This window comes from Erithacus rubecula, assembly GCF_903797595.1.
Source record: "Erithacus rubecula genome assembly, chromosome: Z".
NCBI lineage: Eukaryota > Metazoa > Chordata > Aves > Passeriformes > Muscicapidae > Erithacus > Erithacus rubecula.
Window position 1 is genome coordinate 19,698,648 of NC_136661.1, and position 14,673 is coordinate 19,713,320.

Genomic DNA, 14,673 nt, shown 5'->3' on the forward strand with positions numbered 1-14,673 from the left:
ACAGTAATATGAGGATGCCATGAAATAATGTTTCAATTTTCTTTGTCTTACCATCCATGCCAAGGGAATCAGGTTCATTGCACTTTTCAAAGATGAGTTACAAGCACTCTTAAATGAATAATATAAATAATACTTTATTATTTTCAGTAATAATCCAAAGTACTGAAATATCAAACTCGTGTTTCAGAACTGGGACCTATTAACATGTTGAAGGTAATTTTAGGTGTTGTTTCTGTGTTCTAGTTGCTGCATAGTTCAATGAGCTTTCCCTTTTCTGGCTCCATATATGGTTTTCATCCCTCTCTAACTGAATTTTCCTGCCAAGTTCCAGTGGGTCTGAAATAAAGGTAAATTGCTAAATTTTAATTAGCTAAAGCCTGGGTAAAGTATAAATGAATTTAAGAAAAAAAAAATTTGAGAAACAAAGTTTTCTACTTCAGAATTCCAGTTCTTCCCCCTGTGCAGGTAAATCAAACATCTGAACTACATGCTAACTCTTTGGAGGCTTATTTGGACAATATTATTTCCCTGTATTGATGTGCTGACTTTGACATCTTATGCCTGGTAGTAGTATAAGTAAGCTGGTGTTATACAGTCTATATAATGATTAACCTGTGGTAGCTCGAGAATGCCTACCTGCTGACTTGTTTTGGGCACCAAGGGCTCAAACTCTCCTCACTTGTAAATGCTGTTGAATTTGGAAAGTGTTTTGACTCACATTTACTGCTGTCATGTGATTTACTTCACTAAACAAAAAAGAAAAAAAATTGAAAAATTTTTCATCATTTTAGAAGTGTGTTTCAGACCTGCTGCTCAGTTGAGTTCTCATTGTGTGAAGAGCTTTCAGACATCTTAAAAAAAAGTTGATCTACAGTCCTTTCTAAGCTACTCCAGAACAAATTATTTCATATACCCTTCCAGTTATGTTTGAAGCTTTTCTAAGCCAAAATAAAATGATTGCAGTCCAAAGCAGGTGAACTTTGCAATTTTGTAAAAAACATTTGATTAACATAATCTGATAAGGAAAATCTAGTTCATAAGCTAATGAGTAAGTAGACTAACAAGTTTTGCATAATGGATAGTCCAGGGAGGTGTTAGTACTCATCACTATACATACAGCATGCAGTTAGATGCCTTCCTTCATTCTGCAAAGAGGAACACTGTTGGAATCCCAAATAGTACAAACCTTGCTGGAATCCCTAACTCCATGCAAAATAAATGCTAGCTGGTTATATAACAAATACTCAATGCTGAACACTTTGGTAAGTTCTAGAATGCACACTGTTGGTTTAAAGAAAAACAGCTTACTGAACTGAAGAGAATAAACTTTCTTTGGACAATTTTTTCTATGCCTTGGGAAGTCTTGTCATGAAAGGAAATATGATTTAAGGAATTGCCTTGTTTATACAAGATTTAGGTAGAACCAAGGTTCAGAAATCCAGTTAAACTTTTATACTAATGCTTAGTCCTGGAAGAATACAAGCTGTGCTGTTATTTTGGTTTTAGTTCGTTATGCCTCTGTAATTTGCAGCTTTTTTGTACCTGGAACCATCCCAGACTTAACTGACTAGCTAAATATGGTAAATAACTAGAAAAGAAAAAAACAGGTAAAAACCTTCACAATAGTGAAGGTGTCCTTACCAGATTTCACTGGTATCTGCAGGTTTGCCTGTAATGGGAATTTTACGTACAGGAACCAGCATTTTCAAAACGCTTATATAAAAGAGTTACATGCCACAGGCCACGGAACACCACCAGAAAGGCAGCACCTGTGTTCTGAATAAAATGGGTGGGCTCTGCATAAACGCTTTGTAGACCAGCAGCACCCTCTGAAGACCTTGTTTTCCTTGTAACTTGTCCTTCCGCATGTTGATTTCCACAATGGCAAGCTACAGTGAGGCTGGCAGCTGCGTTGGAAACTGCCTGGAAACAAGACAAGGGTCAGCATGACCTGCCAGAAGTGTGACCTCGCGTCATGTGCGTGAGGAGAATTTCTCTTTTCCTGCCTCTAAACGACTTCTCTTTTTTTTTTTTTTTTTTTTTTTTTTTTTTTTTTTTTTTTTTTTTTTCCTGTGGGTCTTAATGTTACATTGGGGATTGTTAGAGCATGCACTGATCATCTAGGCTATTCTTAGGAAGCATAAATAATAGCAGAGGCATACTTTGAATTTTCCTTCTAGCAGCAGCAAAAGGGCCGGCAGTTCACATTATGTGGCTGCCGCTTCAACAAGTATACATCTATTCTAGTAACATTTTCCCACCTAAACATAGCATCCCGGCGCTTTGTGGAGACCACGTGCTTTTTGGAGACTGGGTCACCCTGACATCTATGCACTGGAAACTTAACCACTTAGCCTCTGCCCTTTGCTTGATTCTTGTGCTGCTAGTCCTTGGTCACAGAGTGACAGCACAGAAATTTAAGCCACCTTAACTTCACAGGGGAAACAGCTGAGATGGCACATCTGAGTTGTCCATCTGTGGAAATTGTGGAAAGGAAATCAAGAAAAAAGGAAAGAAAACCAGGAAATGCATTTGTTTTCTGAAGCGATTATAACATTGTAACACTTATGTGTCGCTGCTTGACACAGTTTGCCCACCGGCGTTTTGCGCGGGCTCCGATGGTTTTTATGAACAACCCCGCTGACGGTGGAGCGGAGGAATCAGTGGGAGCTACAGGAGTGGGCGCTGCTCCCTCCCGTGGGACAGCGCCCGGGCCGGGCTGCCTGTGCCCGGCAGCCACGGGGCGGCTGGACAGCTCTCCCGGCTGCGGTCGGAGCGGCCGGCCGGGGGACCCCGGCGCGCTCAGCCCTGCGGCCCCCTCGGTCGGCGGCCCCGCCTCGGGCGCACCCACGTCAGCGCACGTCAGGCCGAGCCCCTCGCCCTCCCTCCACCGCGGGCTCCGCCGTCCCGCCGCTCCTGCTGCCCCGTCCCGCCTTGGGCTCCCTCATCCGCCGCCGCAGCCCGGCCCGGCTCCCGACCCCGCTCCGCTCCCCGACAGCCGCGCAGCGCGAAGATGGCGGCGTTCAAACTGCTGCTGCCGCCCCTCGGCCGCCGCATCCTGCTCCCCGCGGCGCGCAGGGCTGAGGTAAGGGCGAGGGGCGGCGGGCAGGCGGCTCCGATCCCCTCCGAGCCCCTCCGCCTCCCGCCGACCTTGGCGGGGACCGCGCTCGCCGCCGCCCGCGCTCCGCCCGGACCGGCTTGCGCGGCGAGGGGTGGCCGAGCCCCGGGGCGTGCGGCCGCGCTGCGGCCCCGGGGAGGCGCTTCCCGCCCGCGAGGAAGCGATGGCTTTGTTCTGGAGGGGTTCGTCCCGCCGCAGCCCCGGGAGGAGGGAAGGCAGAGCGCGGCCCCGCCGCAGGCCCGGGCCCGGCGGCGCTGGGGATGCGGTGACCTTGAGAGGCTGGCATGGAGGGTTGGCTTTGAGGATTTTTGGTCTTGTTTTTATATTCAATTTATTATTATTATTGTTTATTTAGATCCCCATAATTTCAAAAGGCAGCGCAGTTACAGTGTGTTCCCGTGTGTTCCCGAGCTGCTCCCACCGCCTCCTCTCCCGGAGGTGGGCAGCAGGTGTGCACAGCTCGCTGGCAGCCCCGCCATCTACTGCTATCCATAAACGTGTGTTGTGCCGCTGTGCAACTCCCTTCCTATGGGAAGCTTCTGCCAAACCTCGCAGATTTGATGGTTTCCAGCCCACATGTAACCATAGCAAAGTTATTTCTTTGTCTCTTCAGCCAGAAGTGTCTCTGTGGCTATTCTTAATTTATTTAGTTGAAACAGCTCACCTTCTCATGCTTGTGTTTACTACTCCTGATATCCTTATGGACAAATCTTACTGTCAGGTTTTGTTTTACTAAGTCATATTTTTGCTTTTCCAGATAATTAAAATCTGTTGTATATTCTAGGAAGGAGCTCATCTGTCCCCATGTTGCTTTCTTAAATCTGCCAGAATTGCTGCCAGCTCCTGATGTTTTATCTTGCTGCATTGGTATGTAGGGAAGCATGGGTGATTCCTGGTGCTTCAGGTCCCCAAAAGCCCATTGCTCTCAAACAACGGGGTGGGTCAGAAAGAGACTATGAGAGGAACATATTTAGGGAAGACGAGCAGATACACTCATTAGAGACATCCAACCTATGAATGCACACTTGTGTAACTCGTGCTACTTGGTTCACCCCTGTCGCACACAGTTGGGAAGATTAAATAAAAGGTACCACGTGGCCTCTGATATGTTTTCCTATGCGTGGGTACAGGGACACAGCAGAGGCCTGGCCTCTCTCCAGCCCTGGCCCTTGAGCCTTCTTGCAGCATTGTTGTACTGTGATTCCCAAGGCTGCCAGCACTTAATACTCCTCTGGACCTCCTCTGACAGGTTTGTATCCTTCCTGTTCAGACGATGACAGAGCAGGATGCAGTGCTCCAGGTGGGTCTTCAGCAGAGCAGAGCAGGGAGGCAGAGTCCCCTCCCTCAATCTGCTGGCCACACTGTTCTGGATGCACCCTAGGACATGTTTGGCTCTCTGGCCTGTGAGTGCCATGACTGGGGCATGTCCAGCCTCTCACCCACCAGCACCAATTAGTCAATGAGTTCCTCTCCCAGTCTGTACTCACCCCTGGGATTTGTCCTTGTGGAATCCTATAAGATTCCCATGAGCCAACTCTTTGAGTTGTTCAGGTCCCTCTGGATGGCATTGTATCCCTCAGCTGCACTGGTTAGCTTGGTGTCACCTACAAACTGGCTGAGAGTGTAGCTGATCTCTCTTCGTCATTGATGAAGATATTAAACAGTCTTGGTCGCAGTAACTACCCCTGAGGAACACTGTCCATCACCAATATCCATCAGGACTCTGAGCCATTGGCCACTCCCTTCTGGATGTGGCCATCCAACCAATTCCTCGTCCACCAAATCCATTTAATCAAATCCATGTCTCTCCAAACTATAAACAAGGATGTTGTGGGGGACTGTGTCAAAGGCTTTAGAGAAGTGCAGATGAATCCATAGTGTTGTAATAATAATCAGCTGGGACTCCGTTTCTTCATGCAGAAAAGCCAATTCTTTATTCATGTAACACAATTTTATACGGTTTTTATGGACCGTGTTGAACTCCCATTGGTTAGTAGTTTTCTTGCTAATCAGTTCATTGGTTAGAAGGTGTTTTGAGTGTACCTGCTAAGACACTGTCTTTCACTCAGATGTTTGCATATCTTCTTCAGTGATTCTCATGGGACGCATCTATTGTTTATGCAGGTGCAGATGAGAATAGATTGTTAACTAGCTTTTCATCCCTCTGATTCTTTCTTGTGGGAACTTACAAGTTACTTCTAGCTTAGCTAGGGTATCAGAGCCTAAACCATATTTTCTAAGACCTTTCTCTTACAATACCTTGTACCTGTCTGCAACATTTGCAGCTCTTCCCTTGTCCACTGCTGTGGTCACTCCGTCGCAGAAGGTCACTAGTATGATCAGGCAGGATTTGCCCTCAGTGAATCTGTGCTGGCCGTCCTGAATCATGTCCCTGTCCTCCTTCCAGGAGGAGCTGTGCCATGGCCTTGCCAGGCACAGAGGTGCGGTTGACAGGTCAGTATTTGCTGGGGTCCTCCTTTTTTACCCTTTTTAAAGATGGGCACGTTTCCCTCAGGGAAGTCTCAAGGGACTGCACCTGACTCCGTGACTGTTCAAGTTGGTATAATTTGGCATGCAGAAGTGAGTTGGAAATTTCCTCATGTGACATTGTTTCCTATGACCCACATACTGATTTTTTAGTTGAGTCTATCAAAGCAGAGGAACATCAGTGTCTCTACTGGGAAGGAGGTAAGCTTCCATTCAGAAAGGTTTTCTTCATATTCAGTATAAACTCTTGCAGCTTTAATTATAAAAAGAGAACAGCTTGTGTAATATTGAAAGTGAGCCAAAATTTGTTGCCCTGGTTGTAACTGTGGGTAACTCTTAAGGTAACTCTTCAGGGAAGAACTGGACTATTGTCTTAAAAATTTATAGATTGCCTTGTTTATTTATCAACTTTTCTCCTTCTTTCACAATATAACCTTTTTTCACTCCTGCTATCAAGCTAGAACTTGAAACACCAGTAGGAAATACTTTAGCTTCCAGATTTTCTGCATTTATTGAGACTGTTACAACATAGTGATTTAGGTGTCAATTTTTCTTCTGATGCCTGAACAAATACTTGAGTAGCATTAATAGTAAATACTTAAAGAGAAAAAAGGGTAACTGTGACCTAAGTGCATAACAATAGATAGATAAGTTATGATGACTACTATGTAGTGGCCTTGCACTATGAGGTCCAGGTTTGGGGGTGGGATTTGTATTGGTTTTCCTCTTGCCCTCCACATTTCATGCATTTCTTGGAGTCTCCTTGGTTCCGGGCTCTTCAACAATAACATGAGAATCTTTAGGGGTGCATTAGAAAGCTCTAAGACTGCACAAGGAAACTGAGAGAGGGTTTACTCTGTGGAAGAGTGACCCTGCATACCATACTGCCAGTACAATACTGTCCTTCCTCCTCCACTCAAATTTTGGTGGTGTTGTCTTTCTTTCAGCAGTTTGTGTTTATGTTTAGTGTTTGGATGTCCTTGAAGCTCATGTAGCAATATATAGGTTTAAGAAATCTGTGGATGGCTCCAATTTATGCTGAGGAATTTAATTTGTAAATCTGTTCTCAGAAAGGCACTATTTATCAGTAATTGAAGGATTGAATTCTCCTGTTTTGGAGACCTGCACCGTACTTCCCTCCTCCTTCCCCTGCTCTCCCTTCCTCTTTAGTATTTACTGTAGCAATATCTTTTTGTATCTATTTCCCTGCTTATTTAGCCAGGGGCATGGTCTTCATTGCAAAGCTACTATATAGTGCCATTTGTTCATTCACTTGTTTCTTTTATTATTGTTGCAGATTTGTGGATGCTATTTTTCTACCAGCTGTCATCGCAACACCAAATTTTACACTGACCCTGTTGAAGCTGTAAAAGATATACCCAATGGGGCAACTATACTTGTTGGTGGTAAATATTTAAATTCTTTATGGATGCAATCATGTTATGTTAACGAGATATTTTTTACTCATTTACTTTGTTTCTTTTACTATTAACTAATTTGAGAATCCATGGAATTCCATGATTTTTTAAACAAGTGGTTTCCTACTCTGCTCATGAGGGGCATACTCTTTCAGTGAGAAAATCCAGCTTGTGTCATAGACAAGGGGAAAAAGCCTCAGAAATATAGGGTTTTTTTCCCCACTAGCAAAAACTTAATCTGTTTGAATCCAGAAAATGATCTTGGAATTTTCAAGACTGCACATGGTGAAAAACTGGATTTTGGTTTGATTATTTTACTTTACCATTATCTGTATCCTTGGTTTGCCTTGTCTCTGTGTCTTTGTGACCTTGAACAAATTGCTCAACCTATTTCTGTGTTAGGAAGTGCAGATAATACTTATCTATGTTACACTTAATGCTTATATGTGACATTTCCAGAAGAGTCGAGAAGTTGCATCATACTAACTTTCACTGTGACTTGAGCTTTTGGGTATTGTAGGTGCTTTTCACAATTTTATGCTGTTCAGTCTGTACTTTTTTTTTAAAGTGATTTATCTATTTCTTGGGTTGTTTTAATACTGCAGAAGTAATAAATGTAACATTGGAAAACACTTCAATGGAGATATGTAATGAAGAAAAATTCCTTCTGCAGGAATTTTCTTTCTTTGTTTTTGTTGTTATTTGTTGCTATTTTGTGAAGAAAAGAAGATTTGAGGCCAAGATAGGTTGGCCTTGATCATCTCAGGGAGCTTTTAGAACTTAATTGATTCTGTTAAGTAAGTAGAAAGAGGAGGAGGAATAATGGGTGCAGGGAATAAAGGGTGCAGGGTTGAGGACACATATAAGGAGAGCCATGGCCCTGGAGTGCTTCTTTAAATGCCCCCTCTGATGGGTAAAGAGCTTTCATCCAAACTGGGAATTGTCTGGGGAGATTCCAGTACTAGGGGGCAACTCTTTCTGGAAATGTTGATTTATTTAGTTGAATAAAGAGCTTGTTCTACTCAGAAAAGATTTTTAGTTCCCATACTTCTGAATATTCTATGTTCTTTCAAACACTTCTTACATAATCAATTTTTCTTTTTTTGTTGTGTAGGTTTTGGATTATGTGGGATTCCTGAAAACCTCATTGGAGGTTTACTGAAGACTGGAGTGAAAGGAATAACAGCAGTCAGTAACAATGCAGGGTAGGTATTCATATGTCTGTGGTTTAATAAATACAGACTAAAGATTCTAATTAGGTGAAAATGCTGATATATATGAAAGAAATCTTTGTTTTCACCATCATAATTTTCATATTAACCAGACAACTTGATTTGAAAGTGTTATTTTTGGAAGGAGCCCAGGAAGTTCAGTACTATATGTATACTCAACTATGTCAGGGACAAGTCATCCTGCTGTAGAGAGTTGCAGTTACATTACTATAAATATTTATGTTTAAGTTTATGCATTTTAACTGGTTGACTGTAACTGGAAAGTCTAACTTTGAGTCTTTACATGTAGTTTCAGTGATTTTGTGTGTATGTGTGTGTTTTTGTGAAGTTCCAAGCAGGGATATATTTTTTTAAACTCAGTTTCGTGCTTTCTGGTCCTCTTACTATTTGTATTTCTATTAATTAAGAAAAAACTCCCAAGAAACACAAAAACAGCAGAGAATATCTATGATGAAAGAATGGAGAGTCTCTTTAATGGCTCTTCAGATTTTTGATTTGTTTATTAAAATATTTGCCCCTTAAGAAATTCGTGTGGGGTTGAAACACATCCTTTCAGATTTAATTTCTCATCTCTCCTTCAGGGTAGTTTTTACACAACTTGTTGATTTTAGTAACCTCCACAATACCTAATGGTCACCATATAGAGAAATAACTACAACCACTTCTGTTGAAGCGCATTGATAAAAAGATAAGTGAAATTAAATAAAAATATTAATATGCATAATATTAATTGCACATTTATTGGATAACAGATGATTTGTATTGGTATTAGGTACATACACAGTCAAACTTAAGCTCCTTAGAATCTTATGGGAAACAATTTCTGCCAGATCATAGAAAGGAGAAAGAAAGAGACAGAAACAATTCTGAGTGGAAAGATCAAGCACTAGAGTAGAGATCATTAACTTTCCTCATGGTCTTATTTCTGAATAACAGATTATATTTGCAGATATAGCAATTGCACAGATGTTCCTGAGGGGCAGGTGAAAGTCTGAATATGAGAAAAAGTAGAAAGAGGAGCCCTGTGGAATAGAATGAAAAAGAAGACATTTTGTATTGTGTTCTGAATATAGTTGCTGTTGTTATTTGCTAGAATTAATTTTTGTTGAAATAATGATAATTTTCCTGAAAGTTCTTTGGATTTTGATGTGGAAGTGATTTCTGTAAAACTCTTGGCTGCTGGGCAGAAAAGCAAAATTTAATTTCTGTTGTCTTGAAATTTGTTTTGTATGAACATTCATGAAAGCCTTGGCAGTTTCTCACAGAACAGTGTAAAAATTTGAAAATGCTCAAGGTCATCTAGAGCTTTTCCTAAAAGTCTAGTTTATAAAAATGCAAGTTTTTCTCTCCTGTTGAACAGTATAATTTATTCTGTAATTTAATTAATAATAAAATAACTTTCATCTATCTTCTTATTTACTGTCTTACTACTGTGTGGAACTTAGCCTGCTATAGTTTGGTAATATGAGGGAACCAGGTTAAAACATAGCTGTCATCAGAAATAAAGTCAGAATTATCACAGCAATTGATACCCTTTCAAGTCTTCTAATTAGCCTGTCAAAAAGCATGCTTTTCTAATACTATGCATCTTCTTAGCATCTTGTAATACTCTGTCCAAAAGTATAGTGGTATGATCACATATTGCAGCACTAATAAAGGCCTTTACATCTGAGGTAGCACAGCAATCATATACCCTACAGCAGTTGTATTCAAAGGGTCAATTGTCCCTGTAATGTTGAGGTGTCAGGCACTTTGTGGCATGAGTAATTGGCCACTTTCAGCTGCCTGGTTTAGTGTGGTTCTCTTTGGTGACCTTGTGCTGCAGTTGATGCCTGGCTGTGTTTCAGTTTCTCGACTGCAGCTGCTTTCTTCAGCTCCTCCAGCAAATAGGAGGTAATTGGTTGTGGTCAGGTTTTCTCGTGCTGTGAGGGGTAGCAGGCAGCTCGTAATTGGAGCAGGGAAGGAGCCAAGTGCACAGACAGACAGCCTGTTCTGGAGAGCAGTGCAGCTACATGGGTTGAGTCACATGCCTTTCGGCATGCCAGAACCACGGAATGGTATACAGAGCTGTCTATTTATAACTAAAATAGCAGCAATGGAGACAGCAATTCACTTACATCTAAGGGAAAGCAGTAATTAGGAAGTCCTGAAGTGTTCTTGCCAACTTTTCTAGCTGGAAACAAGGTTCAGCAGAGCCTAGAAATGCTTGGCAGTGCCTGGAAACAACTTTAAAGGAGTAGGATATTCACAAGTTCACATCCTACTTACTGTTCTTACTGTTCTGTGTAATCAGGAGGAGATTCTTCCTGCAAAAACTTGTGGAAATCATGTAATTGCTGGCCAGTGAAGTCTTGTTTTTGGCCTGTTTAAGGCTTTTCAGTGACAGGTTATACATTAGTGTTGGGGTGCTCTTTGCCACACTGCTCAGCTTTCTGTCTGCTGCTGCACATTATGTCTGTGCTCGTGCTGTGTGCTGGCCAGTGAAACAGCTCCTTTAAGAGCAGCTGCTCTTTTGCCAAGCCAAACAAGGCAAAGTGTTTGAAAGTGAAGCAGTTCAAATATCCAGTGCCCCTGGTATTTACACAGCTTGCTGGGGGGGGAACTGAAGCTTCTGAACCAGGGCAATAGTGCAAGATAACCATGATAGATAGGTGTGCTTCTAAAATACAACCTCTCTCACCTTCTCTTTTAACTGTTTTCCTTATATTCTTCATACTGTAAATACTTTGTTTACACTGTGTTTTTATAAGCCCTTTAAATTGAGTATTCTATCTCAGTAGGCTACCAAAATCCATTTTATTAGAGGTTTCCTTAATCCATGTTTTAATTTAGTTTGTTTCACATTCACCATTATTAAAATTAATAAAAATATATAAAAATTAGCAATAAATGAAAGTGAATGGATGGATAAATATTTTTTTTTTAATCTTCCTTTAAACACTGACTTAGTAAATTACCAACACAACTCTGATTAGTATACTGCATCTTTTTGGCTGTTTTCTTATCTCCATGTAACTTCATGGTATCTGTTGCATAGTGATTTCAAGTTACCTGGAAATTGGGACTTGGCTGTTTTAGGTCAGCCTATGCTAAGACTTTCCTAATGCAGGCTACCTGTTGTTTCAGGACCTTTGTTGCAACAAAAACTATCAACACAGCCAAATATTTAAAATTAAAGTTTAAAAAAGTACATGGAACTATTACTTTTAATTAATTATGCTTAATCAAATGGATATATAATTTTGGCTATAATCACATATAATACTGAAATCAACATTTTTATTGTATCTACCACCTGAATAGGCAGAATTTTGCAGATTTAAAATGAAGCCTATTATTTGTGATAACTGTGTGTATGGTCAGATCTTTTATCAAAATTGTGTTTTCTCTGCTTAACAATGCATCCTTTTTCAATGCAGTAGTGTTGAACAAAACACTAAAAATAGAGAAGTCACAGTTAAGATCTTAATTGCTTATCACCTGGGTGGTCATCTGAAAGGAGGTTAACAGCATCTGTCAGATTATCACTGTTCAGACTGTGTTCTTACAAGGCATTAGCAGCTTTTTGAACCCTTGGTCTCTGTATTCTTTTTGAAGGTCTTTAATGTTACAATACATTAGGAAGGAAAAGATGACTTAGACTTTGAGATAAACATTTGCACTTTTGAGCATGATGCCTGGGTGCCATTATTTAGCTCTGTTAAGTATAACACTCTTGTTTTCCAAATCGGTTGGGCTATTCATGGTTCCCAAATCCCCAAAAAGCAGTGGGATCAGATGCAGTGGTGAACTTACTGGACCACATATTCTAAAGCACAAAGGGTATGTTTATATTCTTAGCAATTAAATAATTTGGATTTAAGACAGGTTTGATAAATTTTCACCAAGTTTAAGGTTATCTCATTTTTCAGTCATTGCTTTGAATGGTATGTCTCTGTTAAAACCAGAATGTGTCTGCCATCTTTGCTGTGGATTCCCTGGTTCTTCTTGCATTTAACTCATGTGGCTTAATTCCACTGTTATTGTTACTAAAATATCTATCTGAAGTATCTGTCTGTCTGTCTGTCTGTCTTCATATTACTTATACTTATTAAAAACATATTAAAATGTAAATGTGTACATAAAAAAATGCCATCATGTGGAAATTGCATGTTAAATTTACAGAAGGCTGTAAAGTTCTTCCATATAGTATTAGGTACTGAGTGGTTTTAGTGGAACAAATTTAATAATATCTTGATTCAGAAAGTTAAAATGTAACTGAAAATGTCTGTGGATCTGGCAAGGAAGCTTGTATGTACACAGAGGTGGGACCAAGGTGACACTCAGAGTGTCTTACGTTGTGTGTGTCATTTTTGTGTATTCATAAGAAATTCTTCAAGTATCCCAAATTAAATGTACTTTCAGAAATAAAAACCAAGAGCACCAGTGGCTCTTGGCAGAGAGAGAAGGGTGAAGTTATGTAAAATCCTGCACATGGCAAGCTGCCAAAATCAGGAGACTATATATTTTTAGTGAATTTAAGTATTTGAATTTCATTTTAAAAAAATTGTCTGCATTCTTTATAAAGAATTTAATCAGATACTTTATTACAGCTGTTAAATTGCTGACACTGTGTGAACTACAAATCCCTGAAAATCTGCCTAGGTCATATAGCTAATTTTAGTGTGGAGGTTATTTAGGATTTTGGCAGGGCAAATTGTACTAACTTCGTACTACGTGCAACTATTGAGAAATCAGCTGTGGAGAAAACTTTCTGGTTGGGATGACAAATGAGAAAAAAATAATAGATGTAGAACTCAGCATGGTTGAGGAATTGGTTATAGAAAAGCGACAATGAAAGTTAAACCTGTCTTTCCAGTAGGTGACTTTTAAAGTGTGATGCATTCATGATGAAATGAGTGAATTTTTCAGATTACTACTATACCCTGTAACCTCTCTGTGAAGTAAAAATATGATACATTTTAAAAGTTCTAAATAGAGTTGGTTTACTTGTGATCATAAAAATGCAGTACATTTCATACCAGAAAGGAATGTGGAGAGAGGACACTTTGCTGCTGATGTAGCCATGCAATATACAGTATTTCTCCTCTTCAGAATTTATCTGCCTTGCATGGAGTTGCCTGCACCCATCATTGTCACAGGAGAACAGCATTTTTGGAGGAGGATGGTGGAGGAACAATACTGCCATTTTGCTGTGACACTCAAGATGAAGCTATGAGAGCAGAGAGGACAGAATTCCCCCGAGAATAGTGCACTAGCGAAGGACAAGGATTCAGTGACACACTGCAGAGAAGGAGTAGAGGGAGAGTAAGGCTCAGGCACACCTCTTTGCACACAGGACTTTGTGATTTTTCACAAGTGTGACCTTCCCCTTCCCCTTCCCCTTCCCCTTCCCCTTCCCCTTCCCCTTCCCCTTCCCCTTCCCTTCCCCTTCCCCTTTTCCCCTCCCTTCCCCTTCCCCTTCCCCGTCCCCTTCCCCTTCCCCTTCCCTCCTTCCCCCTTCCCCTTCCCCTTCCCCTTCCCCTTCCCCTTCCCCTTCCCCTTCCCCTTCCCCCCTTCATTGTATCCTGAACAGGACTACCATAGCATATGGCAGCACACATACTACTTTCTTCCCCCTCTTTTTTCAGTCTTCAGAGAGCTTCTTTTCTCTTTTTTCAGAGAGCTTTATCCTCTCTTTTTATGTTGCCATTAAGTAATTTGCAAACAGACATTTGGGAAAACATCCTATGAAAAGAAGGTGCCTGAAGACAGTATCAAGACATTTGGCTAAAGACAAGAAACAACAAGGCAAATAAGCATTACACGTCTGAATAATTTACCTTTCTGTGAGCTGAATCTGTTTTCCTCTCTTAGTTAATTCCTATTCCTCATCTTGTTCTCATTCTTGGTACCCTTCTGGAACTGAGGGACAGAGAAGGAGAAACACAATATCATCTGGGCTGACTCTTCAGTAACCTTACAGTGTAACACATGGCAAAATTATTGTGAGACATAATCTCATTGTTATAAACCAGCTGTAACATGGGGGAAGATGAGTTATAAAGAACTGTTATATGACTGACTGTCTACATTAATTTTGCCTTGGGTGTGCCTGCACTTTTGTTCAGTGTTTTCCAGCAAACACCATCTAGTAGATGTTCACTAAATTTTTGCACACAGGCTGTTAAGAATCTCTCTGGTGCTGCCAGGATTACACTTCATTTTTGTTGACCTAAGAATGTATGTCCCTAAGAACTCAGGTGTTATCTCTATCCACATAACTTTCATGTTGTTAAAGTTTCATGCTATAGTCAGGCACCTTTGTGAGCCTGGCAGCTTAAGACTGCTACTATGAAATGCTGTGTAGGTAGTGATGGGTGCATTCCTTTTAAATGGGAATCATATCTGGTATTCCTGAGGAATTGTGGATATGTCA

At 40.9% G+C, this 14,673-nt stretch overlaps 1 protein-coding gene across 1 annotated transcript in view; it reads left to right on the forward strand.

The window, feature by feature from the left end:
• The first annotated feature begins 2,674 nt into the window (after positions 1 to 2,674).
• OXCT1 (3-oxoacid CoA-transferase 1) overlaps positions 2,675 to 14,673 on the forward strand; it is an 84,816-nt gene continuing 72,817 nt past the window's right edge. The window contains exons 1-3 of the mRNA XM_079330310.1: positions 2,675 to 3,085; positions 6,903 to 7,011; positions 8,138 to 8,228. Coding sequence (XP_079186436.1) covers positions 3,014 to 3,085; positions 6,903 to 7,011; positions 8,138 to 8,228 — 272 coding nt within the window. The 5' untranslated portion in view covers positions 2,675 to 3,013. The remainder of the gene's footprint in view (positions 3,086 to 6,902; positions 7,012 to 8,137; positions 8,229 to 14,673) is intronic.